This window comes from Oncorhynchus gorbuscha, linkage group LG12 (assembly GCF_021184085.1).
Source record: "Oncorhynchus gorbuscha isolate QuinsamMale2020 ecotype Even-year linkage group LG12, OgorEven_v1.0, whole genome shotgun sequence".
In the NCBI taxonomy this organism is placed as follows: domain Eukaryota; kingdom Metazoa; phylum Chordata; class Actinopteri; order Salmoniformes; family Salmonidae; genus Oncorhynchus; species Oncorhynchus gorbuscha.
Window position 1 is genome coordinate 15,802,826 of NC_060184.1, and position 27,180 is coordinate 15,830,005.

Below are 27,180 nucleotides of genomic sequence, written 5' to 3' on the forward strand. Positions count from 1 at the left end.
GTTTACATTTTGGGGTATTTTTATTTAACAATTTATTTAACCAAGTGGTATGCTAGTAAAGACTTTGAAATATAGACCTTTGGGGCTTAGAGCTAAGATGAGATCTGATGACATTTAAAAAATTTTTTTTAAAAACTTTATTTAAACAGGCAAGTCAGTTAAGAACACATTCTTATTTTCAATGACGGCCTGGGAACAGTGGGTTAACTGCCTGTTCAGGGGCAGAACGACAGATTTGTACCTTGTCAGCTCGGGGGTTTGAACTCGCAACCTTCCGGTTGCTAGTCCAACGCTCTAGCCACTAGGCTACGCTGCCGCCCCATGGGAGACTTCACAAGAGTTTGACCTGGAAGTGATTAAATTGCTACTGTACCTTGACCTAGCCCTAAACAGAGAAGTTTACCTCCAGTATCATTGGGGCAGTGGGTCAGCTGCGGAGAGGGAGCCCCTCATGACATGTTTGTGTCACACTCAGACCTCAGGTCGGCCACTATCAAACCGTGGGAATGCTTGAATGTAAAAGGTATTCCCCCCTACTCTAAAATTTTTCCCGAAAATGTGTACTAAACATGAGTACGGCACACTCAGCATGAAACCCTGAGAACAATGAGGGGAGAGGCACGATATGAGGACTGTTTTAGTTTCGGTGAATCAATGTGCCACTGAAGTCATATAAATAATGTCATATGGCTTGTCCTTTTAAGGGAGGACATGAAAAGATAAGAACAATATCTGTATTACCACAGTTATTTTACAAGAAGTCAGGGCAATTTGTTAATCAGGAAGTATACCTGTTTCTAGGTCAAATGATTTGTAATCAAATCTTTGTTTAGAGGAAACTGAAAAAGACGGAGGTGATGATCTAATGTATTTTTCCCCTACATACCTTGATTATTCATGTTGAGGTAAAACTTGCCTCATACCTATCCTATTAGAAACATGTCTTAATATTTATTCTACAAGGTGTTGAAAGCGTGTTGTTGACTCCAATGCTTCTCACAGTTGTGTCATGTTGGCTGGATGTCCTTTGGGTGGTGGACCATTCTTGATAAACACAGGAAGCAGTTGAGCGTGAAAAACCCAGCAGCGTTGTAGTTCTTCACACAAACCGGTGCGCCTGGCACCTACTACCATACCCCACTCAAAGGAACTTAAATCCTTAGTCTTGCCCATTCACCCTATGAATGGCACACATACACAATCCATGTCTCAGTTGTCTCAAGGCTTAAAAAGCCTTCTTTAACCTGTCTCATCCCCTTCATCTACACTGACTGAAGTGGATTTAATAAGTGATATCAATAAGAGATCATAGCTTTCACCTGGATTCACCTATTCAGTCTACATCATGGAAAGAGCAAGTGTTCTTAATGTTTTGTATACTCAGTGTATGTCCTCACTGTCTCCTCTAACTGAAACCCTGTTGTAATCTGTATCTGAGGATTACTCAGTCCAATTTACGTTGTACATATATACAGTGGGGCAAAAAAGCATTTAGTCAGCCACCAATTGTGCAAGTTCTTCCAATTAAAAAGATGAGAGAGGCCTGTAATTTTCATCATAGGTACACTTCAAATATGACAGACAAAATGGAGGAAAAAAAATCCAGAAAATCACATTGTATGATTTTTAATGAATTTATTTGCAAATTATGGTGGAAAATAAGTATTTGGTCACCTACAAACAAGCAAGATATCTGGCTCTCACAGACCTGTAACTTCTTCTTTAAGAGGCTCCTCTGTCCTCCACTCGTTACCTGTATTAATGGCACATGTTTGAACTTGTTATCAGTATAAAAGACACCTGTCCACAACCTCAAACAGTCACACTCCAAACTCCACTATGGCCAAGACCAAAGAGCTGTCAAAGGACACCAGAAACAAAATTGTTGACCTGCACCAGGCTGGGAAGACTGAATCTGCAATAGGTAAGCAGCTTGGTTTGAAGAACTCAACGGTGGGAGCAAATATTAGTAAATGGAAGACATACAAGACCACTGATAATCTCCCTCGATCTGGTGCTCCACGCAAGATCTCACCCCGTGGGGTCAAAATGATCACAAGAACGGTGAGCAAAAATCCCAGAACCACACGGGGGGACCTAGTGAATGACCTGCAGAGAGCTGGGACCAAAGTAACAAAGCCTACCATCAGTAACACACTACGCCGCCAGGGACTCAAATCCTGCAGTGCCAGACGTGTCCCCATGCTTAAGCCAGTACAAGTCCAGGCCCGTCTGAAGTTTGCTAGAGAGCATTTGGATGATCCAGAAGAAGATTGGGAGAATGTCACATGGTCAGATGAAACCAAAATAGAACTCTTTGGTAAAAACTCAACTCGTCGTGTTTGGAGGACAAAGAATGCTGAGTTGCATCCAAAGAACACCATACCTACTGTGAAGCATGGGGGTGGAAACATCATGCTTTGGGGCTGTTTTTCTGCAAAGGGAACAGGACGACTGATCAGTGTAAAGGAAAGAATGAATGGGGCCATGTATCGTGAGATTTTGAGTGAAAACCTCCTTCCATCAGCAAGGGCATTGAAGATGAAACGTGGCTGGGTCTTTCAGCATGACAATGATCCCAAACACACCGCCCGGGCAACGAAGGAGTGGCTTCGTAAGAAGCATTTCAAGGTCCTGGAGTGGCCTAGCCAGTCTCCAGATCTCAACCCCATAGAAAATCTTTGGAGGGAGTTGAAAGTCTGTGTTGCCCAGCAACAGCCCCAAAACATCACTGCTCTAGAGGAGATCTGCATGGAGGAATGGGCCAAAATACCAGCAACAGTGTGTGAAAACCTTGTGAAGACTTACAGAAAACGTTTGACCTCTGTCATTGCCAACAAAGGGTATATAAGATAAACTTATTTTCCACCATAATTTGCAAATAAATTCATTAAAAATCCTACAATGTGATTTTCTGGATTTTTTTTCTCATTTTGTCTGTCATAGTTGAAGTGTACCTATGATGAAAATTACAGGCCTCTCTCATCTTTTTAAGTGGGAGAACTTGCAGAATTGGTGGTTGACTCAATTATTTTTTGCCCCAATGTATGTGTGTGGATAGGGGAAGGGTGAAGTCCCTTGGACATGGTGGCCATAAAATGAATCAGATGTGAGTAATTTCAGACTTGTCGATTCAGGAGCAGAAAGGTTGACTATTTAATACTGCTTAGACAGTGGAACATAAATGATGCCATGTCATTGCCATATTAAAATACCTTCCCATTCTTAACCACACACTCATAAAACATTAAGCTCCTTCAATAGAAAGTGGAAGGCATTATTATCACCTGAATCAATCTGTGTGGTATTATAACACACACACACAACTGACCACTGACATATCCTATGGAAGAGTAGGAGAAGTTGCATATCAGTGATAGAATGCAGTGTGATCATTCTATTTTTCGACTGGAATATCTAATTGTTCCTACAAAGAGGACCTTGCCTTGCAGTGTTATTGGAAAACAGACAGGCAATTACTGGACAAAGTTAATAAGAATGAACTGCAAAATGAGGCAGTAATTCAACATATGCTGGAAAAACTAATGTGACTTATGTAACAATGAATAAAACTGAACCTACACAATCAGCTGAATATAAGATGTTATCATGTCCCATAAATAGATAGTTGAAGTTAAAAGTTGGAGTAAAACTAAATGTTAAAATGATTAGATCAGTGGAAACATCATAAGGGGACTAACTTTGCAAATGAGTGTAGGTGGTGCCTTGAACAATGATTTGGCTTGTGTAATTGTAAATGATTGAAGTAGCTGTTACAACTGCAACCCAATAGAGGGCAATCTAGAGAGAGATTGGGGATAGAAATGGTGTGTGTGAAAACCACAGTAAACACAGAACAAAGAGTTCAAAGGAAGGATGTTGCATTTTACTACAACAAATGAGTAGGAACTTCCTATTTACAGATGAATAGGCATTTCCCTTGAAAGAATCTCACCATCAACAGACATGATAGCATCAGGAAGCATGGTTACTCCCCTTCAGAAAAAGCACATAATGTTCCCAACCTAGACTCAGTATTGCGATACTTTACTTGGCAGAGATGAAAGAATGTGTGGAATTCACAGCCGACCAATCACAATCCCACAGATAGAAGAGTGTACCTGCCTGTTGCCATGACTCCTGGTGGTGTGATGCATATACTCACACTGAAATCCTTTATATGTCATCTGGCTTGTCCTTTTTAGGAAGGTGTGTGTAAGTGTTTATGTACAGTAGCGCCCAGTATCGCCCCACAGAGGTGTGAATGCTAACTGCTTGTGGTTACGGTTGCTATGTTGTTAAAAGCGTCCTTCCCTGTGCAAACAGGGAGTTTTCAGTACACTTGTCAGCTAGGGTGAGGCGAGCCCAGGTAGACAGTGATAATTGTTGTCACGCAAGGTAAAGCCAACAAAGTTGGAGAAACCCTTTTGTTGCTCTGCTTTTTTGACACCACACTCCAAAAAGCAAGTCCTGCAGGCTCTAGTTTAGTCTAATCTTGATTATTGTCCAGTCATGTGGTCAAGTGCTGCAAAGAAAGACCTAGTTAAGCTGCAGCTGGCCCTGAACAGAGCGTCACGTCCTGCTCTTCATTGTAATCAGAGGGCTGATATAAATACTATGCTGCCAGTCTCTCTTGGCTAAGAGATGAGGAGAGGCTGACTGCATCCCTTCTTCTTTATATAAGAAATATTAATGTGTTGAAAATTCCAAATAGTTACACACAGCTCTGACACACACACTTGCCCCACCGACATGCCACCTGGGGTCTTTTCACACTCCTCAACTCCAAAACAAATTCCAGAAAGTGTACAGTATTATCTAGAGCCATTAGTGCATGGAACTCCCTTCCATCTCATATTGCTCAAATGAACAGCAAACCTGGTTTTTACAAAAACAGAGAAAGTAACACCTTACGGCACAACGCCTCTCCCCTATTTAACTTAGATACTTTGTGTGTTTGTAATGTTATGTAGGCTGTGTGTGCCGTTTTTAAATGCACAGTATATAGTTCTGTCCTTGAGTTGTTCTTGTCTATTAATGCTCTGTATTATGTCTTCGTTCATTTTTTCATGTGGACCCCAGAAATAGTAGCTGCTGCTTTTCACAACAGCAAATGGGGATCCTAATAAAATACCAAAAAAACATGTAAATATTACATTAGGTATGTGCAGCACATTAATGGTTTGTCCAGTAGGCTATATCTATATCCCATGGGGAAACACGCAGCAGTGTCCGTTTCATAGTGGGGTTGTCTCCATTTGGAAAGTGTAACTTTTTCCACCTCTGTACCAAACCCTGTGTTATTATACTGCAATCAGAAAGTCCCTGTGGAATCACCTGAATCTCTCAGCTCCATCTGATTCACCTGTGAACCATGCAACAGCAAGATATCTTTTGGTTTTGTTTCCCCATACTGGGCTTTTGTTCTGTATTCCGACATGAAGGCTGCAAACATCCCTCAAGCATGGTATTCCAACCTGAATAAAACCTGGCCACCTATAGATATTAAATTGGCAATTTCTTATCCGTTTATGCTTGCAGAGATGCATTTTATCCATGTAGTTGTTCATTTATGAGACCTGGCGAGGTGCAGAAGTGTAATAGCACAATAATAACAAATATGGCAGGCCTAATAATAAACCAATTCCATATTTCACACTGTGGTTGACCTTCAATTGACATTCCATTTAACACTGGTTCTGCACAGTTACCTGATGATGGCATTACAGTCAAAAGGTGCAGAACAGTTATGCCCCTCATATAACTTGTTATGACACATTAATTCCCCAAGTGAAAAGGGAATTCTTCAAGAACCAGTCAAAGGCACCTCTAATGTCTGTCTCTCATTCATATTCTATCGCATTCATTGAACGTATTTATGTCTGCATCACAGGTACGTCTAATAGGAAACTACAAGTTTTCATTCTTACTCGTGAGTATGGGGCTCATTCGAGAGGGAATTTTTCTCATAAAAGCCCGGTCTATGAGTTTCCCTAGTTGTGTCGAGATAACTCAACGTGGAAATCCCCCATTCTTTGTCTCCTCCCCGCTAGAATATTTAAGCCACTGGCACCTCCCTTCAACACGCACTCCATTCCAGACTTGAGAGGGAACAGAGTAGTGAGTGGACTTGTCAGTCAATCAGTCAGTCTATTCAATATGGATGTTTATAGAGTTTCAAACGACAACCAAATGGATTATAACGTCGATGAACGGGTATCGAAACTTGGCAAAATGATACCTAGCCAAGAAGACCGTTTTGATAGCGGTCTGGATTCGCTAAAAGATGATGAATATGGTAACCTTGTGAAGGAGCTGGAGGACTTGAGAGTGGCCCCCGTCGAAGTCAAGTCAAACTCCTGCAGTAATGAACCTTGGAGGAAAACAGTGACCGAGGACAGAGACACGTAAGTTCACTTTTATCTTTGGGTAATGTTGCATCGGTATGTTTTATGAATGCATATGATTTTGCATAAAGTTCTGTATTATTTTGGATTATAATTATACTATTTCAATGAGCTTATCTTCATTTGCATTGTAGGCCTAAATCAATTTTAAAACGCACAGATATGCGCCTGTTATCAAGTTGTGTCAAATTAGTCAGTTGATAGTCTGCATTGATAGTCTGCATTTGCAAGTAAACAAAAGGACTTTTGGACTCCGCTGTCCGCTGAGTGTGTACTTTGGCTCAGAGCTACCCCTGGGCGGCGCTAAAATCAACTATGCGCAGTTAGGAAAGTCCCTGGCGAGTTGCCAGGAACTGATAATGTATCAGATGTGTCAAGCCGCAACTGGTGGAAATAACCCCCCAAAAAATCCATTCTTGCGCAATGCTCCAGTGCTCGCGCTTTGTTCTTTTTTTTCAACCACTTCCTCTCAGACGTGCGTATTTGAAGCAAAGCCGTTTTTAACTCTTTCTTTTACCCCTCCTCCACATAGGTTTCTCCACCTGGCCATTATTCATGAAGCCACAGAACATGCTGAGCAGATGATCAAACTGTCACACAATGATGATCTATTCCTGGATGCACAGAACAATCAGAGACAGGTAATTAAAGATAACCAATTAATTTTTGTATAATTGACTAATTGAAGATGACAAAAATAGAACAATTAAAACACAAACTAAACGCGTTAATTAAAACAAAATGAATTGGTTGATAAAACACAGTCTTTTTGAAACATGTTGTAAAACATCACTACACTTACATAGTTATAAACAAGCCATCTAAATGGTTGTATTTACACCTGAAATCAATAGCTTACCACCTTCGTATTCTTCTTTCAGACGGCGCTCCACCTGGCAGTGATCACAGAACAGCCCCATCTGGTAGAGAGGCTACTAAAGGCTGGGTGTGACCCGCGGATAGCAGACGACAGTGGGAACACCGCCCTCCACATCGCCTGTAAGAAGGGCTCTCTCATCTCCTTCAGTGTGATCACCCAGAACTGCCCCCGCCACCTCCGCTCCATCCTCACCTTCCCCAACTACAGCGGACACAACTGCCTCCACCTCGCCTCCATTAATGGATACCTCTCCATGGTGGAGAGTCTGGTTCAGCTTGGTGCCGACATCAATGCACAGGTAAGGTTTCATCACACAGGTGCTCTTATGCCAAGAATCAAGAATCCCCATTGATGAATTTAAACCTAAATGTATTCACAGACCAAAGGAACTAATGTTTGGTGTATTTTTGTTTCCCCCAGGAACATTGTAGTGGTCGTACAGCGCTTCACCTGGCTGTGGACCTCCAGAACCCATCCCTGGTCCACCGGCTCCTCTCCATGGGGGCAGATGTCAACAGTGTGACATACGGGGGCTACACGCCTTTCCACCTGACCTATGGGCGTCAGAACGCTGAGATCCGCCACCAGCTGTACGAGAAGACGGCCCAGGAACTCAGAGAGCTGCCTGAGAGCGAATCAGAGGAGAGTGAGGAGGAGTGCCTGTCTGGTGATGAACAGGTGAGATACTAAAAGTCACACTGGTCTCTCTTGTAAAAGAGATTTGATCTTTGTATAAAGGTTAAATAAAAAAAAGCTGCATTACTAGGGGGATTGGGAAATGGCTCTATCTGGACTAATGGATTGGCTATTGTACTAAAGGAATATTGTCTTCTATTTCAATTACAGTTGCGATAACAGATTCCTAATGTTGTTACTTTCGTTCTCCACAGATGTACGATGACATTACATTTGGGCAGAATTGAAGCAGTCGCATCACGTGGTGGTGTGAAGTCAAGTCGATGAAGCTGCTACTGGCCTGTCCAGTCCAATCAAAGCACAGTGGGAACTCCAGGTCCCAGAAGCCTTTAGGGGGAGAGCCACATAGAGCTGGCCTAAAGACAAGACATCAGAGAGACAAGGCTGAAGATGGCATTTGTTTGGGGTGGAAGCCTTGTGGTCGGTGAAAATAAAACGCACCGGAAAGCATAATATGAGCCCTGACCTCTGAGAGAATTATCCTATTTTCATGTATATATCAGACATCATATATTGTAAATACAGAGATATAATTTTTTATACTTGTGAATGTTTTTATTAAATGTGAGTGAAACACTATTGAAAAGAATCATTAAAATATGCATCTATAATATAAAATGGATTTTGACTGTTGTTTTCTACTCTTACGCCCTCTGGTTGTAGTTAATTTTCTGTCACACTCTAGTAATTCTTCATGGCCATTTTTACACAGCAATATACAGACTTGAACCCTTAAGTTAACTGGCTCACTTAGCCAACGCTACTCACTCACTGACATGGAAATCCTATACAAGAGTCATGATCATTTTTCATAGACTTGCAAGACAACTGAAGTCCCCTTCCCCCACTCAACACAAAGGGAAAATCTCAATTGCATACTCTCTCAAAACCCATTGGATGAGAAAGCCTGGAGTATGCAATGGAGATCTTCCCTTATGCCGCGTCCATGTGCTAGTCAGAACTAGGAAACTGAAATTTCCAACATGCTAACTGGTTGTAGTTATATACAGGCCTCCTTAAACAAATTAGGTTGGAAATTTCTGAGTATCCGAGTTCCGACGAGCATGTGAATGCGGCATCAGTACAGTCTGGGGTTTCCTGGTTGGGGCGAGGTCACTATCTTTGAGTCACATTGTTAAAAGTCCCCTTGAATTGGATGTGTAAGAGGAACTACTGTTCCGTATAAAACATTCCACCTTGGAAGTGCTGCTGAATAAGTGTGTGTGGGAATTGATGACTCCTGTAGAAGAACCTACTGTTCACCAATATAAGAAATCTTTAAATTTACTGCACTACCCATGCCTATTATTAGTACTACCAGTCATAAGGAGAGTTAGAGACAGCACAACATAACATGACTTACCTTCAGCTGAATGGATTTACCGAAGTTGTCAGAGGGAAATTGCAAAAGCTTTTATTGCTCAAACTAAACAATTTATCTTCCTGGACAGACTGACTTATGTATCTTCTACAACCCTTTCTCCCATTAGCACACTATTATAATCAGTGATAGAGAAAAATATGGTCCTTGGCTACTGTTATAATGGGAGTGTAAAATGGACCCTCTAATTGCAGCCTATTTGCTGTGAGCCAAATGTCAGTTGGCCTATTAACCTCTGGATTCTCAGGGGATTTCCTAAGGAATCTGACTCAGCCTCACCCAAAGACACAACAGTTCCAATATCTCTGCATGTGATCTATTCATATCCTCTGGCCATAGAACTAACATGATGGGCCAGTAAAACAAATGCTGAGACTTCAGATTAGTCTTTTAGCCTCTATTATATAAACCTAATTTGATGTGATATTTCCCAATTCCCTCACCACATAGAAATATTGCACACTTCTCTCAAGTCAGTTTGCCTTTTGATTGTCACCAGAGGTGCATTTTATTTCTGACTTGAAGGAAATGGAAAACGCAAAAAAAAAAAATCATGATACAAGGAGGCAAACAGGTCACAACCAGTTTTGACTGATTGTAGTAAAGAACCTTCACCACAGCTCTTCAATAGTATGTCATGTGATTAAATGAGCAGAACCACAACAGGATGTCAATGTTTTACTCTGCAGCAATGTTCAAAAAGTCTCAGTCAGGTTACCCAATTTAGGAACAAAAATGTTCAAGTTTGTACTAGGTCATATAACCAAGGCATGGTGCACATAATTCAGTCAAATCTATGATCACACATTGAGAATACATTTTTTTTGTATTACAAAAATGAAAATGGCATAAACCTACATTAGAAAAGGGTTTAAACTTCAAAAATACAAGGTGGAATAATACACACAGAAAATATTGTGCAGTCTGTTAACCTAGTGCCGGAGTGAAAACCCGTTCTGGCATTGAGCGATCAACCTGAAAACAAATTAATCAAAACTGGTTGTAACTTTTTTTTTTTTATAGAACAGGGGGCAAATATACAGTAAACAAGGATTAACACCATTCTTCAACTTTCAAATCCCACAATTCTCTGACTGGGCCTTACACATCTCTCTGGGCCTCTGTAGTTTTTCTGGGCTCAATCTCTTTCCGCTAGGGACACCAGGTGGGTGTCCACCTCAGACTCTGTCAGAATCCTGCAAGCAGAAAAAACAGATTAATAGAACAGAATATACCTTTGTCCACCCAGGGTCAACAGTTTTCTTAGGCATTACCTTACAGAAAGGATTACTAAAATTCTACATTTCTCACTAGTTTTTTGTTGTTGCAACAGTATTCTGGTGGTCCATTAGTGGGAGAGCCCAATATAGCACCACCACATCTAAACTAACTTTTGTACACACTTTCTAAACAACAAAGGTCTTCCTGTATTGTATATGGGGACTAATGATGTGTTCAGAGCAGAGTGGTGTTTCACCTGAATTTAGGGTCTTCTGTTGCAATGACTCCTATCTCCAGCTCAGAGGGCTTGAAATCAATGGACAGGACTGTAGACAGACAGGTGATGGCGGTCTGAAAAAAGAAAGAGACAACACAATCTCATCCACTGCTTTTTGCAGAGGAGAGAACCAAATTCTGACAGTACAACATCTCGCCTACTGGTTCATTTCACTTTAATTTCAATGCACAGTACCAGTCAAAGGTTTGGACACCTACTCATTCCAGGGTGTTTCTTTACTTTGACTATTTTATACATTGTAGAATAACAGTGAAGACATCAAAACTATGAAATAACACATTTGGAATCATGTAGTAACCAAAAAAGTGTTAATCAAAATTTATTTTAGATTCTTCAAAGTAGCCATCCTTTGCCTTGAGAGCTTTGCACACTCTTGGCATCACTAAACCTTGTACTGTATGTACTGTTAGCGGGGTAAAAGGGTATATCTACCTCAACAGTTTCTTTAAAGGTCAGGTCAAGTTTTTTTTTAACCTTCTTCTCCAGGAAGCTGGTTGCCTCTGTCTGTTTGACCCCTGCAGCGGTGGCCTTGAAGCCACAGTAGTATCCAGCAGGGTCACACTTATACACCTGGGGACCACATTCGTCATCCACACCAATCACTATCATGCCTGAGGAGAGACATGCTATTAGTCAAACAGGAAGTATAGTACGCACAGAATTTTTTGACAGTTGTAAATAATATTGGGAAAGAGATGCATTGTCTTCTATAATGTCTGAAGGAAAATTAAGAGTACAACACGGATCATCACTTTTGCGTTTCTTTGACCGTAGAACTTATATCCAGTGATGGTGAACATGAATAAACATGCACTTACAGCATCCCAGCGGCCTCATCTCAGCATTTTGTGTGTACACCTGAGAGATGTCAGCGATCCTCTTACATAGCATGTCCACTGGGATCTCATAACCATACTTGTAATTCCAGTTTGCTGCCTCGTAGCGTGCTCTCTGGACCTGTGACTTGCCGTCCGCTGGGGGTGGGAGAGACAAGCAGTTAGAAACAGCATTGGGACTTGTTCAGGACAAGGTAAAAGGTCATGCATATGCTAGTATGTGTTTTGAGATACACATGGAGTTGAGTTGTTGTGAGTAACAACCAGAGTAGCCTGTCTGCTATGAAGCCTGGATGGTCCATCACTCTGCTGAAGACTGTTGTGCTGGGTATTGTAGCCTACCTGTCATCCCTGACATCACACAGCCAATGTTCTCCGTTATCCTGAACAGGTGAGTGACTGTGGAGGAATCCAGTAGCTTGTCCTTGTGGAGACAAAACGAGGTGATGTAATTTCTAAGAAATACAATTGATGTACTAAATTAGTCCTCCACTGGTGAGAAGCCTAGAATAATGAGGTAAACAGCCATAAGTTTTACAGCTGAACTTACTGGTACTTTCTTCTGTGTGACGACTACTGCACAGTCTTTACCTCTGACTGCTACTGACGTGAGACCACCTTGGTTTATGGCCTTGAAAGCATACTCTGTCAAAAACAACACATAAAACAGGGTTATTCAGGACATCACATAATTTTAACGCATACAATAAATAAAAAAATCACTTCAACAGAAAAGCAGTCCCACTATATAAGACTGTCAGAGAAAAACGGTATACCATGATGATAAACTGCAAGACTGGCTTGCTCGCAACATAATTTGCTAGTTAGCTATCCTCACTAGCAAGCCGTACTCGCATGCTATTAGGCTAGCTACTAAAAGAAAGCAACATGTTTTCAGTAGCTATCTTGTAAAAAATTACAACCAACTTCATGTTGACTAGTTAACTAACGTTATGTTCATTGTGTTTATTGAGTTTACATGTACCGGGTGTTAGCCTAGCTGGCATTCTGTTTAAATATGTGGATATTGAACTGGTGTAGCTTGCTAGAATATTAGCTCGTTCAAAATAACTTTCAAATGAAAAGTAGGCTTATTGCTAACTTGCAGCTTGTAGTTAGTTACAGCAAAGATAGGTTTCCCCTTTGTCTGTGGTTACAGTTAGCGCTAACTTAGCTAGGAACCATGACTGAGCATTTAGCTAGACGGCATACGATTGAAAATACACTGTACCAACCAACTTGGTAGAGTCTACCCTCTGGAGAGAAGATGGTGATGTGACGATCGAAACCTGCACTTGAGCCCCGCGACATTTTGGTTTTAATTTAGTTAGCTAAAAATCTAGCTAGTCCCAAATATTTAGCATGCACAAATCTCACGTCATGCAAACAAAAAAATTATGTTCACCCGGAAGAAGTAACAAATAAATTGTAACTACATCCGAGGTCAAATAAGCAGTGATCTAGGGTTGTCATGGTACCGTACACTTTTTAAAATTGTATTATTGTGAATTCAAAATAAACAATAAAGAAAAAAACAACGGATAATAACGGATAATAAACAATAAAAAAAGAGTATACAACGGATCATGCAAACATTACAAAAGTCAGGGGAATACAGACCTTGTAAAAAGCGCAAACATAACTTTTTCTTTATTTTCTTCACCTCAACATTGGCCACTTGCTCACTCATAGCCCCTATTGTTCATCATTTTTATATTGAGGAATATTATATAATATAATAGAGTATTATAAAATATAAGTTACAGTTATTTAATGGGGTGGCAGGGTAGCCTAGTGGTTAGAGCGTTGGACTAGTAACCAGAATGTTGCAAGTTCAAACCCCCGAGCTGACAAGGTACAAATCTGTCATTCTGCCCCTGAACAGGCAGTGAACCTGTTCCTAGGCTGTCATTGAAAATAAAAATTTGTTATTAACTGACTTGCCTGGTTAAATAAAGGTAAGATAAAAAAAACGATTTTATTTATTTAACCTTCTAGGCAAGTCATATTCGAGGCATTAATGACCAATTCTGGTGATTAATTGAACAAAATAAATGTCACCTTTTCCAACAGGTAAAGGTGAGACCACATTTTTCTGCGATGATGAGCAGCCCATTTTCTCTGTATCGATAGGCCTACACACTCTTCGTCATTCATCAGATATTTACGGTATCTGGCCCTACTGACAGACTACTATTCAGAGGGGAGTGTCGTCATGATCCTCCATGTGCTTGTCTCTTGCCACGTTCACAACAACTGGGAACTCAGAAATCTCCTACTTCTGACTTCAGTGCGTTGAAGGCAACTGGAAAATCTAAATAAAACAAGCTCTGACATCTAACTCGGAAGTCGGGAACTCTGGCCTCTTTCTAGAGTTCCCACTTTCCAACCTGAAGATCACTTACGTCATGATATGACCTCCTATTTTTTCTGACTTCCCAGTTGCCTTGAAAGCACTTCTTTGGCCTCTGTGTGCTCCTCTAGAGAGAAAAGGGAGTTCCTGCCAGGAATTTTATCAGGCAAAGAATAAGGAAACAGCTTTTTCTTAAATGAGAGCACATCGATTCAGCCTGCATCGATCGGTTTAGAGAGCAGTGAAGTCATCTGATGTAAGACAATGATAAACAGTTTATTTGAAGGAAGCAAAGCGCTCGATAGCTGAAGGGAAACATTTTTCAAATGAGATGTTTATGCGTAATCATCAATAAACAAGTTTACTCCCTGTGCCAGAACATGCAGTACTTTCCTTTTCCCTGTTCCTGGTCGGCTTGACTGAGTGTTTTAGAACAGGGATTATAATGGGTTAATAATTTGACTATTTGCAGATGTAGGATCTTCATTTTATCACTCTTTTGTTTCAGAGAATGTACCTGCACAGCAGGAAATGTAAACGTGTAGTGTATTCATGGTTTAAAAAGGCTTCTAAAGTTTGTAATTTCCATTTAAAATGTCAGACTTGATTTGCCCTAATGAAAAATCTATCAACCCCTACAAAAATATCAATTCCTTATAATCCACATGTTCTGTTGCTGCAGGATTATTTTCCTGCTGTAGCCAGATCCTACATCTGTACTGTACTTGGCATGCAGGTTATTTCCCTTTTGTCCCACTTAACTGTTAGGCTCTTGGCTGGATTGAATTGCTTCCTTATCATGTATTATTAGTCTGGTACATTCAGATCAAATGACTCAGGTGACTAGCTACAGTATAGTTTGACAACCAGTAAAACTATTAGGATTAAATATTTTGGATGCTTTTGATATGTTCTCAATGAATCAAATCCGTAAATCAATGACTAAAAGGATATATATATATATATATATATATATATATATAAAGAAGAGTCATTTCATTGAGATGTGTGTCAACATCACGTGCCACTTGCTCACTCTTTCACACGCACGCACGCACGCACACAGACACACACACACACACACACTGCAGCCTTATGTAGCAAAAAATCCCAAAGTGTCTGCCATTTGGTGTTGTAAGGCTGGTAATACACCATTCAATAGCTCACACGCAAAGCTCACCACATAGGCCTATAGCCATAGTCACACCTTGTAACTAAATGGTGCCTTGGGTTGAATAATGTTGAGAGATAGAGCTTTATAGGGAAAGACTGAAATCCCAAAAAGGATTTCATAACTCCAGACTCCTTATTGTGATTAATATCAGAGCATACAGTAGGTATACACTTGTCAGACACAACTTTTCAGAAACAACAAAGAGGGTATGATGACAATAGGTCCTGTTAAAAAAAAATCATTGGAAAATACAAAATGACTGTTGAAAAGCACCACCTGCCACCTTGTTTTAATATTTCACAGTGTATACAGACAGTTCCCCCCACCCCCCACCAAACAGACCTGGTATCTCTCATTTTGTCTTTCTTTCTGTATCAAAGGAAGCAGTATTTTCATTCATTGGAGGATATAGTTTACTTACCCTTTTTGAGAGGAAAGAACCCCACCCCCATTTCTCATGTAGTGATGTGTGGGACAGAAAGTCACCGACATATCCATGGGTTGCTGGGGGATCTCCACTTGCAGTGAGTGTATACAGTATGTTCATACAGAACCACCATACAGTAGTTTGCCTCATATTTCCCACTAAAGATGAAGCAACAAGTTAACATACATTGTGAGAGATTCTTAATGACAGGGCCTTCCTTTGAAATCACTGGGATCTGAGTTCATTCACGTGTGAACTTATCTTTACACATAAGGATTACATTTTTTAAAAATCTATAGAATACAGAGTTCTAGGAAACTCATAATTCTGTGTAGTGACATGACATTTAAAATAATATTTTTGAAAATGTTTGTTTGACTTTATACCATCAAATGTGAATAGTTCTTCATAAATTCCTCTTGTTCATTACAGTGTGAGCAGAAATTAAGATTATTGAAGAAATCTCAAAATACTGAGATGATTTCTTGAGATAAGAATCTAATCGTGTCTGTTTGTGCAGTACACTTACCACACATTTTCTTAGAAACTGATCGCTGAACGAGTTTCTGAGAATGGCTTGAACAGAGATTCAAAATAAATATATAAGATTGTAATTTCATCTCATTTATTAACCAATGTAGTTTTTATTTTGATTAACGGGGACTTCATGTTTTTTCTTCGGCCTGCATCGCAGGGCGTCACTACAGATCCGGGTTTGAGCCCGGGGTTGTGTCGCAGCCGGAAGTCCCAATTGTGTGCGTGAGGCAGCACACAATTGGCCCAGCATCATCCGGGTGACGGGACGGTTTTGGCCCAGCATCGTCCGGGTTACGGGACGGTTTTGGCCCAGCATCGTCCGGGTTGCGGGATGGTTTTGGCCCAGCGTCGTCCGGGTTGCGGGACGGTTTTGGTCCAGCGTCCTCCGGGTTAGGGGACGGTTTTGGTCCAGCGTCCTCCGGGTTAGGTGATGGTTTTGGCCCAGCGTCATCCGGGTTTCGGGACGGTTTTGGTCCAGTGTTATCCGGGTTAGGGGAGGGTTTGGTCCAGTGTCATCCGGGTTAGGGGAGGGTTTGGTCCAGTGTCATCCGGGTTAGGGGAGGGTTTGGTCCAGTGTCATCCGGGTTAGGGGAGGGTTTGGTCCAGTGTCATCCGGGTTAGGGGAGGGTTTGGTCCAGTGTCATCCGGGTTAGGGGAGGGTTTGGTCCAGTGTCATCCGGGTTATAGGGGAGGGTTTGGTCCAGTGTCATCCGGGTTAGGAGAGGGTTTGGCCGGCCAGGATGTCCTCGTCCCATCATGCTCTAGCAAGTCCTGTGGCGGGTTGGGCGCATGCACGTTGACACGGTTGCCAGTTGGACGCGGTTTCCTCCGACACATTTGTGCGGCTTGCTTCCGGGTTAAGCCAGCAGTGTGCCAAGAAGCAGTGTGGCTTGGCAGGGTCGTGTTTCGGAGGACACATGGCTCTCGATCTACACCTCTCCCGAGTCCATACGGCAATTGCAGCAATGGAACAAGACTAACTACCAATTGGATATCACAAAAATTGGGGAGATATAAAACACACACACAAAAAAACACAAAATAAAAAAAATACTTCAAAATGTACGTCCATCCCTTCACAACAGCGGCTGGTAGTTTGTTATGAGCAAGTTGTAATGAACACGATGGTAGACAGAACTGGTTTCAATCACAGGGCGCAGCAAGTGTTTATTGTAATGGACCACAGGAGGAGGCAGGTAGCTGGGTCCAGGGGCAGGCAGAAGGGCAAACACAGGTGGTCCAAAAAGGCAACAGTACTGGCAGGGAAAAGGATAGTAACGTCGTCCGGGAGATCAGGCAATAGGTTGATAACAGGAAATCCAATAGGCTAAAGTACAGGCAGGGAATAGGCAAAAGGCATAGTTAGTGAGGCAGGTAGAAACTATCATACACAGGAAGCGTAAATTACAGTGAACCCCAAGCGTCACAAAACAAACAATACCTCACAATGATGCAGTGCAAAGAAATGAACTAAATAGTGTGTGATAATGACATACAGGTGTGTGAACAGGTGATCAGAATTCAGGTGATTGGGATCTGGAAAGTGAGCTGCATTCAGGGGATCTACGTGTTTGAGAGTGTGAGTTGGAAGCAGACGTTACACAAGTCACATCTTTATACAACAGATTGACACTCAACACAAGCATTTATTCAGAAAATAAACTTTCTGAGAGGTATTTGATTGGTGGGGCATGGAGGATTGGTTGCAAAATACTAAAACAGGTGCTTTTCATAAAAATTTCATCCTCACAAAAAGGTGTGAGAAAAGGTTGGCATTTTGATGGTTTACCTCAGTCATTCTCAACCAGGTGGCCTTTTTTAAAAGTGTTTCAGTGGGCCTATGAACTGAAAGCATTGATAACCCCTGGTTCACCCTGATTGAAACCCCATGTTTGCCGGCCTCTGCCACAGAGTGTTGCGTTGTGGGCGTCTGAAGACAAAGCACCTGTCCAGTGGTGGAAAAAGTACTCCAATTGTCATACTTGAGTAAAAGTAAAGATACCTTATTAGAAAATGACTCAAGTAAAAGTGAAAGTCACATAGGAAAATACAACTTGAGTAAAAGTCTAAAAGTATTTGGTTTTAAATATACTTAAGTATCAAAAGTAAATGTAGTTGCTAAAATATACTTAATATAAAAAGTAAAAGTAAAAGTATGAATAATTTAAAATGTCTAATATTAAGCAAACAAGACTGCACAATTTTCTTGTTTTTTAAATTTAGCCAGGGTCACACTCCAACACATCATTTACAAACAAAGCATTTGTGTTAAGTGAGTCCGCCAGATCAGAGGCAGTAGGGATGACCAGGGATGTTCTCTTGATAAGTGTGTGAATTGGACCATTTTCTGTCCTGCTAAGCATTCAAAATGTAACAAGTAGTTTTGGGTGTCAGGGAAAATGTATGCAATAAAAATGGCATAATTTAATTTAGGAATGCAGTAAAGTAAAAGTAAAAGTAAAAAAAAAATATAAATAGTAAAGTACAGATACCCCCAAAAACTTAAGTACTTACTTAAGTACTTTACACCACTGCACCTATCTCTGTGGGATGGTGTGGTGTGGTGCGGCTGTTGGGGCTGTGAATTCACCCGGTAGGGACTTCACAATGCCTGCTGCTAAGAATAATGTGTACAGCCACCTGCATGTTTTCAGGCATACAAATATTTGTTAGGTCTTCACTTTATAATGCATTCATTTTGATATCCAATATGAACTAATCCAAGATACTTGTAAACAAACAGAGGCTGGCATATTTGTCGACAGTCCAGCCAGATTCAGGTAAACAGCACATTGTGACCTGGAGGATCTATAGTGCAGTAAATCTCAGGGTTTTGTCTGTACTGTACCTGGTAAACCCAGCAAGGGTTTTGGGCTCCTTGACCTGGGCTAGTGCCAGCTGGGTCAGTGTACTGTGTTACGTCCATCCCATCCTCTAGTGTTTCAAGGGAGTTTCGCTTCTGTATTCACAGCAAATATTTAGAGGATTCTCACACAGGTGTCCGGTATCTTTCCTGTTAGGGCTGAATTTCAGCAGAAATAAGGAATGTGCTTGGGCTGGTACACTCAAAAGCCTCTTGGCAAATGTGAGATGCTTTATCAACAAAGACAGAAGATAATTTATGCTTAGGAACACAAATTGACAAAGAGCAAGTCCTGTCTGGGTTTTTTGGCAGTGGGCTTATGTGGCCCCATTATCAAAAAAGGACATGGCATTGAGCTGAACTTATGGCCTTCTGTGAAATCTATCTATTACTCCCTCCCTCCCACCTCATCTTTGCTTTTTCCAATAGAAAACTGATCTAAAATACAGGTTTCTCTGAGAAATTAGTGTGTAAACCATGAATCATCTCTGAGCAGGGTTTCTGTTTGCATGCGAGTTAGAGATGCACCATTTACCATGCATGACTGAATGAGCAAATGTTGTGTATCATCTACCAGGTGTTGGCAGTAACAATAGGCCAGACATAGACAGGGACATATGTGGTTTACCCCACATATCCTACCATGAATGTCACAGTAAAACCTTTAAATAACTCCCATGAAAACCCCTCAGAAAGACATTGACACAACCCTTCAGGGAAGCTATCTACTGTATATCCACTATGGACTGATGGGCTCAGCATCATTGTAAGGTCCCAATTAAGAGAGCCTGTAATAAAATATCCAACACAAATGAGCAAAGCCACAGGAACACTAGACCTCAGTGTGGTGGGCGAGTTTAGTAGGCCCTAGTGCCCGACCCAAATGGCACTATATTCCCTATGTAGTGCACTACTGTTGACCAGGGCCCATAGGGTAGTAGTGCATTATGTATGGAATAGGGTGCCATTTGGGATGCAGTATATGTATGGAATAGGGTGCCATTTGGGATGCAGATATATTGCCTGCCAATGCAGATATATTGCCTGCCAATGCATTTCCCTGTGTTAAATAATTTCAGGCCTGTACAGTGGGTTATACTGTATATATACGTATATACACACACACACTAAAAAGTTTTAGAACACCTACTCATTCAAGGGTTTTTCTTTATTTTTACTATTTTCTACACAGACAGTGTCACCAGCAAAGCACCCCCACACCATAACACCTCCTCCTCCAGGCTTTATGGTGGGAAATACACATGCAGAGATGATCCTTTCATCCACACCGAGTCTCACAAAGACACAGAGGTTGGAACCAAAAATCTACAATTTGGACGCCAGACCAAAGGACACATTTATATTGTCCATTGCTCGTATTTCTTGGCCCAAGCAACTCTTCTTCTTATTGGTGTCCTTTAGTAGTGGTTTCTTTGCAGCAATTTGACCATGAAGGACTGATTCACACAGTCTCCTCTGAACGGTTGATGTTGACATGTATATGTTACTTGAACTCTGTGAAGCATTTATTTGGGCTGCAATTTCTGAGGCTGGTAATTCTAATGAACTTATCCTCTGCAGCAGAGGTAACTCTGGGTCTTCCATTCTCACGGTGGTCCTCATGAGAGCCAGTTTCATCATAGAGCTTGATGGTTTTTGCGACTGCACTTGAAGAAACTTTCAAAGTTCTTGAAATTTTCCATATTGACTGATCTTCATGTCTTAAAGTAATGATGGACTGTCGTTTCTCTTTGCTTATTTGAGCTGTTCTTGCCATACTATGGACTTGGTATTTTACCAAATAGGGTTATCTTCTGTATACCAATCCCACCTTGTCACAACACAATTGATTGGCTCAAACGCATTAATTCACTTTTAACAAGGCACACCTGTTAATTGAAATGCATTCCAGGTGACTACCTCATGAAGCTGGTTGGTTGAGAGAATGCCAAGAGTGTGTAAAGCTGTCAGCAAGGCAAAGGGTGGCTATTTGAAGAATTTCAAATACATTTAGATTTGTTTAACACTTTTCTGGTTACTACACGATTCCATATGTGTTATTTCATAGTTTTGATGTCTTCACTGTTATTGTACAATGTAGAAAATAAAGAAAAACCCTTGAATGAGTAGGTGTTCTAAAACTTTTGACCGGTGGTGTGTATATATATATATATATATATATATATGTATATGTGTGTGTAATATATGATATAACAAATTATTTTCAAAATGTCAACAAAATGCCTCACTGACAGATTTACATCAAGTGTCAAACTGCTTGAGGAAGTAAACAACACTGGCGCTGCTGTGCCAAAGGGCAGCAGGAAACCTAAAACCCTCTTCTCCTTCCACCCTCTCTCTCTCTCTCTCTCTCTCTCTCTCTCTCTCTCTCTCTCTCTCTCTCTCTCTCTCTCTCTCTCTCTCTCTCTCTCTCTCTCTCTCTCTCTCTCTCTCTCTCTCTCTCTCTCTCTCTCTCTCTCTCTCTCTATCTCATGCTCTCCACCCCTCCTCTCACTTTTTTTGCAGGATGAGAAACAACTTGTCAGAGTAGCAACAGAGCCTCTGATCCCCAGAGGGCGAATTGGATCTCAGGCGTATTCAGACAGGCCATAGTCCTGACAATCAGGCTCCACAGGTACCTTTACTGTACCTCACCTCCCGCCCTTCTGCTCACTATGCTGCATTAAATGTATCATATCCCTCATAATTTGATAGCCGTCTGTAACACATTAAGTCACCATCCTACAGCAGATGCTGCAGGTCTAAGTCACCCTCTCTCTCTCTCTGACTGTTAGATGACTTCACTACCTGAGGGCGGTGTGATCACAGTGAGCCCAGCCGTCTTCCCATTCTTCCTTCCACCAGCTTCTACTGCTTGAGGGTCTCTGATACTGAAGTCATTGCATTGCTCATCCAGTCCTGTGCTGAAACCAGAGAACAAAACCACATCAAACAATCCCATAGGGGAAGAGTAATACTCATGATCAGTGTGGTAATCTAATACATTTAGAGACTAATCATAGAGCACAGTTGTTCCTGGCTGGAAGGGTAATATATAGGCTAAGTCCCAAATGGCACCCTATTCCCTATATAGTGCACTGGTCAAAAGTAGCTCTGGTCAAAAGTAGTGCACTATATAGGGAACAGGTTAACATTTGGCCTTTGGGACTAACAATTTGCAGCGTCTTGCACGCCATTTTGTATTGAATCTAATAAGTTAGTGAATCTGACCTCTCTGGAATGAAAATGGATGGCCCTCCCTATAACCAAAATAATAATTAAAACATTAAGTGGATAGCAGAAAACAAGCCTACCGTGTACCCTCCCTTCTCGGACAGATCAGAGCCTTTTAGAATCCGTTCTTCATCCTGTAAGCCTTACATGGCAACGCAGGATTTTTGATTCGTACAGGGCGGTGGGCCAGAAGGTTGTGGGTTCACAGAACACTGTGGACAAGAGTAGGGGTGGAATTATCTCCTTTATAGTAAAAGCATTGCATGAATGTATTTGCAGGTCCGAGAAAAAATTGCCTGTCATAAACATTTAATGCAATTTAATGTTATTTTACATATTACATATTTTAAAGAATGGACAGAGATAGGTCTATGTGTTCATCTGATCATATTTCTCCAATGCCAAATCAGTGTGTCTTGTTTGCAACGAAACTCTCCCTGTTTGAAAATAATTAAATCTGACTTGTCATTAGGAATGTGAGTATGGCACTTTCAAAAGTTAGGCCTACCTTTCCACTCCGGTCAGAGTAGGCCTACTGAAGCAGAAAAATGTCAAATTTAACTGCTGGCCACTTTTTCCGTGGTTTAACCTAACAAGAGAAGGTCACAAGTGTTTATCTAAAAGTTGTCTGGGTTTAAACATCTTCTATTGTACAGAAAGTGAATAGCGTAATCAATTGGTAGTGACAGAATTAGTTTACTTCCCAAGCAAAGACATTTTTTGTCTCCTTGGCTATAGAAGGTTGTAGCTCAGCATGTCAAAGAAATGTCAAAGAAAGTAAACAATGATATCCCCATATGGATTGAAGTCAAGTCTTTCCCAGGTATTTCAAAGGTTGTTTTCTGCGTAAAGCATTGCAGTCCAAAGTGCTGTTATAGATCACTTTATATAATCAAACCAGTTTTATTTTCTTCAAAATCATAAGCTAGCAAGGGGTAGGCCTGTGTTTTTTTCTTCCATTTTCTTAAAAAAAAGGTAGACCTATGGCATAGCCTCTCATACCAACCTCAATTTGAGTCCTGGTTTTAACTGAACATCCCTTTACTGGTAGGCTATATAAAGAGTGCATGGAGGGTGGTGGAATTGGCTGACAAATCTATGGAAATAACAGCCTATAACCTAATTTCGTCTGTCAAACAGGTAGGCCGACCTCTTATTTCTTAAATATGAATAAATGAGCTCCAACACAAAGCCATCTTGTTGTTAGTTAAGTCTAATTAACTGAAATTAATTATGCCTACTTGAATTTGCCTACGAGCTGTCTATTTCCGAGGTCAATAACTCTGATAACTACATCATAGACATACTTATATATATACTTGTATATATGTATGTCACGACTTCCATCGACGGTGGCTCCTCTCCCTGTACGGGCGGTGCTCGGCGGTCGTCGTCGCCGGCCTACTAGAAGGTGGCTCCTCTCCCTGTTCGGGCGGTGTTTGGCAGTCGTCGTCACCGGCCTACTAGAAGGTGGCTCCTCTCCCTGTTCGGGCGGTGTTTGGCAGTCGTTGTCACCGGCCTACTAGAAGGTGGCTCCTCTCCCTGTTCGGGCGGTGTTTGGCAGTCGTCGTCACCGGCCTACTAGAAGGTGGCCCCTCTTCCTGTTCGGGCGGTGTTTCGGCAGTCGTCGTCACCGGCCTACTAGAAGGTGGCTCCTCTCCCTGTTCGGGCGGTGTTCGGCGGTCGTCGTCGCCGGCCTACTAGAAGGTGGCTCCTCTTCCTGTTCAGGCGGTGGTCAGCGGTCGTCGTCGCCGGCCTACTAGAAGGTGGCTCCTCTCCCTGTTCGGGCGATGTTCGGCGGTCGTCGCCGCCGGCCTACTAGCTGCCACCGATCCATTTTTCCTTTTCGTTTGTGTCTCTTTTGTTTACACCGGTGGCAGCGTAGCCTAGTGGTTAGAGTGTTGGACTAGTAACCGGAAGGTTGCGAGTTCAAACCCCTGAGCTGACAAGGTACACAATCTGTTGTTCTGCCCCTGAACAAGCAGTTAACCCACTGTTCCCAGGCCGTCATTGAAAATAAGAATGTGTTCTTAACTGACTAACCTGGTTAAATAAAGGTAAAATATATATATATATTTTTTGATTTCGGTGGGCTTATTAGCCTCCGCTGTCTGCTAGTCTTTGTGCGGGATTGTTTGCTGTGGTTACTTTGTTAGGGGTCCGTGTCTGCACCACTGGGTTTTCTTTCTCACGGTAGTTGTACCGTTTTGGTATGTGTTTAGGAGTAGAGGTTTCTCCTCCGTGTGTAGCGTTTATTTCCCTGCGTGTGGCGACCTCGTTTGGGCGTGCCCCCCCCCTGTCATGTTTTGTCTTATATTGTCTTGTCATTTTGCTTTTCCTTCTGTTCGTTTTCCCCCTGCTGGCTTTTTTAGGTTCGTTCCCTTTTTTCTCTCTCCCTCCCTCTCTCTCTTCTCTGTATCGTTCCGTTCCTGCTCCCAGCTGTTCCTATTCCCCTAATCAATCATTTAGTCTTTCCACTCCTGTTCCCTATCTTTTCCCCTGATTAGAGTCCCTATTTCTCCCCTTGTTTTCCGTTTCTGTCCTGTCGGATCCTTGTATATTGTTCACCGTGCTGTGTCTTTGTATCGCCCTGTCGTGTCGTGTTTCCCTCAGATGCTGCGTGGTGAGCAGGTGTCTGAGTCTGCTACGGTCAAGTGCCTTCTCGAGGCAACCTACAGTTTATGATCGAGTCTCCAGTCTGTTCTCGTCATTACGAGTGGAATTGTTTTTTATGCTTTATTTACCGCTCCGATTTGTCTAGGAGTATTGCATATTTCCGTTACTGGATTAAAGACTCTGTTTTCGCCAAGTCGCTTTTGGGTCCTCATTCACCTGCATAACACCCCCATGTTGTTGTTTAGTTATATATATATAACAGTTATAGTAGTAGAAGCTATCAAATTTGACCTCTGGTCCTCCTTATTTTCATGTTCTCCTCAAACTGAAAAGAACATAGGCTACAGGCTTGTCCGTGTTCAACTATGCCTCATAAAAAAATCCAGAAGAAGCCTGTGAAAGGATCGAAGCAGGAGATCAGAAGCAGGTACAGGGAGTGAAGGTTTAAAAACTGATGGACATGAAACAGAACAGGAACACATAACAACAATTAACGCGGACACAGGGAACAGAAAGATATACAGGGGTAATCAACCATGAGAAGGAGTCCAGGTGAGTCCAATGAGCACTGCTGCATGTAATGATGGTGACAGGCGCAAGTAGAGACGGGTAGCCTGGCAAGAGCAGAGCAGGCCGGGGCTCAGGGTTGGAATATCCATTGCTGTATGAAACGCAGCCTAGCTGTATTTACACCCTCCCAGCAGTTATCTAAGAAATATAACTTTGCTCTGTACTTCTCAGAGTATGCACTTCATTGACTATAAGCTATGTATAATTTGATTGAGACCACACTAAATAGCCTATAGGCACACTTGCTATTGCGTGCCCAGCGGAGAATCAGAGATGAGGGGCGGCATCGGGCACACATCAATATATAGCCTAATAAGCAACTCATTGGAAAACACAGAAATATAGACATTTCATCAATTACAAATTACATGACACTCCCCTGGATTAGATTTAAGAAAAATACTAAATCCTTCCCATGACTGAAATTGAAAAAACTATGACACTCCCACATTTTGCTCCAAATTTCATTCCACCCCTAAAAGCCCAGTAGCAGTGGCTGGTGGATGCAGTAATAATATAATGAAAGGAGATAAAATTGTTATGCAGGTGAATGAGGACCCAAAAGCGACTTGGCGAAAACAGAGTTTTTAATCCAGTAAAGTAACTTTACAATCAAAAGGCATAATTATACTCGTAATGACGAGAGCAGACTGGAGACTTGATCAAGAACTGCAGGTTGCCTCGGGAAGGCACTTGAACGTAGCAGACTCAGACACCTGCTCACCACGCAGCATCTGAGGGAAACACGACACGACAGGGCGATACATAGACACAGCACGGTGAACAATAGACAAGGATCCGACAGGGCAGGAACGGAAAACAAGGAGAGAAATAGGGACTCCAATCAGGGAAAAGGATCGGGAACAGGTGTGGGAAGACTAAATGATTGATTAGGGGAATAGGAACAGCTGGGAGCAGGAACGGAACGATAGAGAGAAGAGAGAGAGGAAGGGAGAGAGAAAAAGGGGAACGAACCTAAAAAGACCAGCAGGGGGAAAATGAACAGAGGGAAAAGCAAAAATGACAAGACAATCTAAGACAAAACATGACAGTACCCCCCCCACTCACCGAGCGCCTCCTGGCGCTCTCGAGGAGGAACACTGGCGGCAACGGAGGAAATCATAGATCAAACGGTCCAGCACGTCCCGAGAAAGAACCCAACTCCTCTCCTCAGGACCGTAACGAAAAACGATAAAAAGGGAAACTAGGATACTACTCTAAAAAAAAAAAAAATGAGACACGGGTAGAGAACTGAAAGCTTTAGAGCAAACAGGACCAAACAGGCCAGGAGAGTAACAACTAGGGATAGATTGAGACACAGCAAGGGCAGGAACAAGAACAGGAGAGATGCGATGGCAGGGAATAGACTGAGACCCAGCAAGACCAGGAGCAGAAAAAAAATTACCAGACTTCTTCTGCACGCAGTCTGAACACGCAGCCACGAAACGGCGCGTGTCACGCTCCTGAGTAGGCCACCAAAACCGCTGGCGAATAGAAGCAAGCGTACCCCGAACGCCGGGATGGCCAGCTAACGTGGCAGAGTGAGCCCACTGAAGAACAGCCAGACGAGTAGAAACAGGAACGAAAAGAAGGTTACTAGGACAAGCGCGCGGCGACGCAGTGTGCGTGAGTGCTTGCTTAACCTGTCTCTCAATTCCCCAGACAGTCAACCCGACAACACGCCCAA

At 42.0% G+C, this 27,180-nt stretch overlaps 2 protein-coding genes across 3 annotated transcripts; one reads left to right on the forward strand and one right to left on the reverse strand.

The window, feature by feature from the left end:
• The first annotated feature begins 6,087 nt into the window (after positions 1-6,087).
• Positions 6,088-8,601, forward strand: LOC123991576 (NF-kappa-B inhibitor alpha-like). Its single transcript, XM_046293204.1, has 5 exons — positions 6,088-6,407; positions 6,940-7,048; positions 7,289-7,585; positions 7,708-7,965; positions 8,178-8,601. Exons 1-5 carry the CDS (start codon positions 6,160-6,162, stop codon positions 8,208-8,210), a joined length of 945 nt encoding a protein of 314 aa, XP_046149160.1. The 5' UTR covers positions 6,088-6,159; the 3' UTR covers positions 8,211-8,601.
• Positions 8,602-9,841: 1,240 nt separating this feature from the next.
• On the reverse strand, positions 9,842-13,132 carry LOC123991577 (proteasome subunit alpha type-6-like). 2 transcript variants are annotated; one of them, XM_046293206.1, is made up of 7 exons: positions 12,955-13,132; positions 12,270-12,364; positions 12,062-12,143; positions 11,702-11,857; positions 11,358-11,494; positions 10,842-10,936; positions 9,842-10,560 (listed from the first exon to the last, which is right to left on the reverse strand). In XM_046293206.1, the coding sequence occupies exons 1-7, from the start codon at positions 13,028-13,030 to the stop codon at positions 10,503-10,505; spliced, it is 699 nt and encodes a 232-aa protein (XP_046149162.1). In that variant the 5' UTR covers positions 13,031-13,132; the 3' UTR covers positions 9,842-10,502. The 2 variants fall into 2 exon arrangements, with proteins under 2 accessions (XP_046149162.1, XP_046149161.1); XM_046293205.1 differs by having other exon boundaries at positions 11,316-11,494.
• Between the last annotated feature and the right edge of the window lie 14,048 nt (positions 13,133-27,180).